This window comes from Mustela nigripes, chromosome 13 (assembly GCF_022355385.1).
Source record: "Mustela nigripes isolate SB6536 chromosome 13, MUSNIG.SB6536, whole genome shotgun sequence".
Classification (NCBI taxonomy): Eukaryota; Metazoa; Chordata; class Mammalia; order Carnivora; family Mustelidae; genus Mustela; species Mustela nigripes.
The window spans coordinates 113,900,909-113,906,908 of record NC_081569.1 but is presented as its reverse complement, the minus strand read 5'-3'; the positions used below and the strand labels follow the sequence as shown (position 1 = coordinate 113,906,908).

The 6,000-nt window shown below is 46.3% G+C and overlaps 1 protein-coding gene across 1 annotated transcript in view; it reads right to left on the bottom strand.

Annotated features, from left to right (window-relative positions):
• Positions 1 to 6: 6 nt before the first annotated feature.
• The window catches only part of EXD2 (exonuclease 3'-5' domain containing 2), a 54,258-nt gene continuing 48,264 nt past the window's right edge, over positions 7 to 6,000 (bottom strand). The window contains exons 8-9 of the mRNA XM_059373472.1: positions 4,574 to 4,930; positions 7 to 1,603 (exon numbers count right to left, since the gene is read on the bottom strand). Coding sequence (XP_059229455.1) covers positions 1,387 to 1,603; positions 4,574 to 4,930 — 574 coding nt within the window. The 3' untranslated portion in view covers positions 7 to 1,386. The remainder of the gene's footprint in view (positions 1,604 to 4,573; positions 4,931 to 6,000) is intronic.

The window sequence follows — 6,000 nt, the reverse complement described above, 5'->3', positions numbered from 1 at the left end:
ATGTGCTCGCTGTGCGTGGTGTACCTGTGTGCGTGCCATGCTTCTGCCCACAGCAGGGACGCCAGGGGTGAATATCTCCTCCCCCAAGAATATTTACTGATTTTACAAAGCCGAGAAGAAAAAAAGTTTTACATTTACAGTCAGTGAGCTTTGTGCTTAGAAGTTTTATTTATGAGTGTTAGAGCAACCATCACCAACTTGGGCACAATTTCAAAACAGCTCCTGTTGGATTCTGGCCATAAAATCACTAAGTTTGTTACGATCTTGTCAAGTAAAAAAAAACCTTTCCTCATACTTTAGAAAAACTGCTAATCACTAATAATTTATGCTCAAAGTGGTGGCTTCACATAAAGAGATGAAACACCACTGTTCTGAACATCTAAGTATATGAATTAATCTCAGAGTCCCACGCACGAGAGCGGGTGGAGAAATCCTCCCAACGCAATCCGACCAAAGGACTCCAAGAGAGAATTAAGTGTTGAAAAGAGGTCAGTATTACAAATCGGAAGGAACACAGAACACGGAAGGGACGTGACACTGATTCTGAGAGTAGAGAATCTTCCTCTCAGAAGGAGATTCAGCTAGAAAACCTTGCAGTTCTGGACACAAGGATTGCAATGAATAGACAACAAACAGCATGAAAGGGACAGCGAAGCAAATATCAAAGTTCTCTTGAGAGATGATGCTTGTACCTCTTTCTGCCCCACCCAGTTAGAAGGCCTATTTCCAGAAAAGGATTTCCTCCAGTGTTAGGGTGGAAGCATATGGCAGGAAGTCGCTGCTTTGGTCCTGGCTGTGTAAAGGGGAGCATCCTCAAGTATGGAAATAAACCGAAGTGACCTAGATGGGATGGATCTCAACCAGGTGAGATGTGGGAGGGCATGAAGTTAAGGAATTTATAATTATGAGCTTGAACTGGGGAAATGAATCTGACTCCTGTTCACCTCTCCAACCTCTGCAAGAATTTCTCCTGTCCTAACCCAATGGGATTAAAATACTTGACTGCCCCTGTTTGAGAAAAAACAACATACCGGGCAGGGAAGAAATGTATTAAAAACCTGAGCGTCTTGAAAAGTCACTTCAGGGGAGAATCCTTCATCTGCTGTCTGTGCACAGGAAGCAAAAGAAGGAAAGTAAAATAAAGGCCAAGGCCCTTTTGTCCACAAATAATAAGAGGGAAGCAAAAGGAATTCTCACTCTGCCCAAGTAAAATCCAAAACCATAAGCTCCCCTTGAAGCAACAGCCTGCCTCCACCAGAAGCATCCTGGGATTGGCATGGGTTAGCATTCAGTTGTGACACTAGGCTCTGACAATTAATGACACAGGAAGAGGTGACTTTCCCACCTTGGCTCAGCTTCCCAGCCATCCTGGGAGGAGAGCAGCTCTCAGGACAGCTTGATGGGAAGGTCTTCCCCGTATTTCCGGAGCAGCTTCTGATGGTTGTGGTCCACTGACCACTGCTGGGGCAGGTGCTTGGGCTGCATGGAGTCCAGGAAGTGCTGTCGCCAGCGGCTCTCCAGCTGCATGAGGGAGCGCAGCCCGCCCTGGCTGTGGCACTGCACCACCTTCAGCCCATGAGGAATGTAGTTTTCGTTGGAAATCCTGGCAAGACACAAAGCACAAGGGTCTGAGGAAGACAAGCACAGGATGGTGTCACAGACGGCTCCAAATGCTGTGGGCCAGGGGGCTGCCACAATGTTAGATCAGGAGGTTGCTGGACTTCTAAAGGTTGATTCCTTTAGTGCTTTTTAAAAAATTTTATTTATTTGAGAGAGAGCACGTGAGCACAAGCAGGGTGTGGGGTGGCAGAGGCAAAGGGAAAAGCAGATTCCCCGCTGATTGGGGCTCAATCCCAGGACCCTGGGGTCATAATCTGAGACAAAGGCAGATGCTTAACTGAGCCACCCTGGCGCCCCCTACTTTAATGTTTTTTAAAGCATCTTTCCTACATCTGCCATTTTAAGAAGTCATTTGGACATACTGCACACAATCTGACAGAAGATATTTGGGGATTCTGAGCTATATTTGTGGGAGGCCACTGCCGGAAGCTCAGCCCCCACTACAGGAGCCGCACTGTCTGGCTGACAATGAGTGAAGAACATTGTTTTTTTATTTACTCCGGGGTTACTCAGGTACCAGCTTGTCCTTCTCAACCATACTCAGTATTTATATGGCGCTGCTAAATCACCCTGTGTGTTCTTATGTTTCAAACGCTGGAATACATACATGTAAAAATGCAAGGTGGGACATTTCTTTAGTGCCTCCTTTCTCACAGGAAGAGTGCCAAACCGTACAGCACAGGCAGTAGTCAGTGGTGTTGTAATAGCATTCTAAGGTGACAGATGGGAGCGTCACTTGTGGTGGGCATAGCATAACACATAAACTTGTCGAATCACTGTTGTACACCTGAAACTAATATAACACTGTGCATCATGTGTCACAATGTTGTGTCAGCTACACTTCAACTTTTAAAAAATTGAAATTAAAAAAAGATGGGGGTGCCTGGTTGACTCAGTCAGTAGGACATGTGACTCTTGATCACATGGTCATGAGATCGAGCTCCACGGTGGGCCGAGAGATTAATTAAAAAAAATCAACAAATAAAAATCTTGGGGCACATGGCTGGCTCAGTCAGTAGAAATGCAGCTCTTAATCTTGGGGTTGTAAGTTCAGACCCCATGTTGGGTGTAGAGATTACTCAAAGTCTTTGGAAAAAAAAAAAAAAAGCCAAACCATATCACGAGAGATGTGTTTTGGTCCCATGAAATACTCAGTTGTGCAGCTGGTGCTGTTTAATGGGAAGATAAATCCTTGCCCTCTTCCTAACTAAGCAGAGAAGCCTTAAAAGTCCTCGGATGTCCTGCAAACAGTGCTTTCACTTCCTGTGAGTAACAACTACTTTTCCGGAGAAAGTCCCTACCCCATGGACTCAGTTCCCCTCCTTGCATTCATACCCCACTCTCATTCCTCCCTTCCAACACTCCCTCCCTCATTCCAGCAGTACCAGTGCCCTCCAGAAATCTGCAGCCACCTTACTGCTTAGCTGACAAGTGTCCCTAACTTGCCTATCTTCCCCCAAACAGCTTCTTCTCAGTCCAGACAGCCAAGTCCAGCATCCCTCTATCCTAGTCAGCAAGGTGATTGGTTAGAAAGGTCTGTGACTGAAAGGGGAAGTTTAGTTGTATTAGCAAATACATCTGGGAATTGGTTGGAGGAACCATTCTCATTAATTTCTCATTGGACCTTGGCAAGTTACTTAACTTTAACCTCAGGGTAGCTAACATAAAAAATAACATCTATGCTACAACCTCACAAAATAGTTAGGAAGAATCAAAATAGGACAAAACTCATTAGTACTGTTTTCTAACTTCGAAATATTTAACAAATGCAAGATATAATGCTAGCAGTTACCAGTAAGAAATCTAAATCCTATTTCAAATGGTTGTTAGAAGAACCGATTAAGACAATTTATAGAAAGTTTATTAGGTTGGATAAATAGAGCAGGATAACTTGGGACGCCTGGGTGGCTCATTCAGTTAAGCATCCACCTTCAGCTCATGTCCTGATCTCAGGGTCCTTGGGATCAAGTCCCACATCGGGCTCCCTGCTAGGTGGGGAGCCTGCTTCTCCCTCCCTCTGCCAGCTTCTCCCCCTGCTTGTGCTCTCTCCCTCTGACAAATAAATAAAATATTTAAAAATATATTTAAATAGATTAAGACACCTACAACCATTTGATAAATGTTTGCTGCGATCTTTAAGATTCCGGGGTAATGAAACTGAAGTACAGCCAAGCAGCATCACTCTCACGGTTTTGGGAACTTATCAGTGCAATTCTTTTGGGCTCTAGTACTCCTGGAAAAGTGGTAACAGGAAGCAAAACTGGAGCAGGGGGCCCAGAGTTTCTTTCACCTCAGCCCTGTACCCATTCATTTGTCAGGGCCATTGGCTTCTCATTTAGGAACACTGAATTAAGTCATGAGTTCAACTCATGGGGAAGGAGAGGAAGCAAAGGAAGGAAGGAAAAAGAGAATAGTATGAATGGTAAGACCAATTCTGGCCAGTTCTATTCGGTGGGCCAGTACCCTGAATGCAGATGAGACAGCAAACATGAATCCATTGGTCTCAGTTCCCAAAGACCTGGATGAGGTAAGGGACAGAAAGCCATGTACATTGTACTCAAAAGCAACTTCAGAGACTTGGGGTTATTTTTTGAGTATTATTTTCATCTCCTCTGCTGACTTCAGGATTGACTTCTGCACAGAATCTCTCAGGCAGAGCTCCACTGCATTTGAACTCATCTGCTCATCATGAAAATGGCTGGACAGAGATGACCCTGAAGGGTCAAGGACAGAAGGCAAGTCTCCTATGGAAAGGAACCTCTCACACCGATTCTTCTATCCCAGCCCCATGGTATTTTAAGCCATTAGATACTCAATGGGGTAACAGGAGGCTATGCTCTGCGCCTAAACGGCTCTTGGCCCCTGCCTGGCCGGCATCCCCGCTAAGCAGGTGGAGCTAGTGCCCCCAGAATGTCCCCCAATCCCTTCCCCGACCGGGAACTGTACACTGTACCTTGTCTCCAGGCTGGCCGCCTCCTGAAGCATCTCCTCCGTGACTGTGTCTGTGTGGTAAAACTCTCTGAGCGCCTGCAGCAGTTCCGCCTTTCGGTGAGCGGGCAGGCTCTCCGCGTTGAGCAGGGCCCTGGCCCCAGACCGTACCTGCCGGCGCTCAGGATCTTCCAGCAGGCGCAGCCCCTCCTCAGAGCCGATGGGGGCCTGGAACTCCCTGGCCAGCTGCTGCTTCAGGTGGTTGTCATAGTAGTTAGAGACAGCGTGGCAGGAGGTACAGAGCAGCAGCACGTCGTGGGAGTTGTGGTCTTTCATCTCAATGGGGAAGTGCTTCCGGTACTCGTGCGGAATCACGTTCTTCCTGCCAAGCCCACCCAGAAGCAGCACTCGTTAGCATGGACACAGAACGCAGGTGGAGCTAGCAGGCAGGCTGCTGGGATCCTCCTCTGGGCGTAAACAGGACTGAGAAGCCTCACGCACCACAACCCAACAGAGACTACATAAAGGCAAAACTGCCTCTTCCACTCTTGGCCTACCTACCTACCTGAGCCTTGGTTTCCTCTCCTCAAGGAGCAAGTTCATACCACGTGCTAGCAAGAGGCAGCAGAGGGCCAAGGCAGAGGGAGGCTAACAACAACCTTTGCAAACACTGTGCTCCCAGAGAGGAAAAGTATCAGAGAAATGAAAAGAAATTCTAATGACCTTCAACATCTGGAAAATAACTCTCAAAGCATGTAGCAGGTCCCTCTACTCCTGAAATTTTGGAAGCCTGGTGACTTAAAAAAAAAAAAAACAATTTTCTCATCTGAGGAACCCCTTACTCAAACTATTTCCAGGCTCATCAAGGCCCATTGTTAATTTCTAAGGAAAACTGAGCTCTCAGGAAAAACTCTTGGCACACAACTATTTGTCTCATTTTATAAGAGGAGAGTAGGAGAGTGAGTTACTCTACTGAAGGCAGGGAGTAGAGCCAAAGTATGCCTTCAGGTCATCCAAAAACAGGCATACCTCATTTTACTGCACTTTACAGATACTGCATTTTTTACAAACTGAAAGTCTGTGACAACTCTGCATCGGGCAAATCTATTGGCCTCGTTTTATTTTTTTTTTAAGATTTTATTTATTTTATTTGACAGATAGAGATCACAAGTAGGCAGAGAGGCAGGCAGAGAGAGAGGGAAGCAGGCTCCCTGCTGAGCGGAGAGCCCGATGTGGGGCTCGATCCCAGAACCCTGGGAATCATGACCTGAGCCGAAGGCAGAGGCTTTAACCCACTGAGCCACCCAGGCACCCCTTGGCCTCATTTTTTTCCCCCAGCAGCATTTGTTCACTTTGTGTCTCTGTGTCACATTTTGGTACCTTTTCCTTATTATTATATTTTTGTGCAGATGTGAGATCACTGTCCTAGGAGTCACTATAGTAACTGATTTG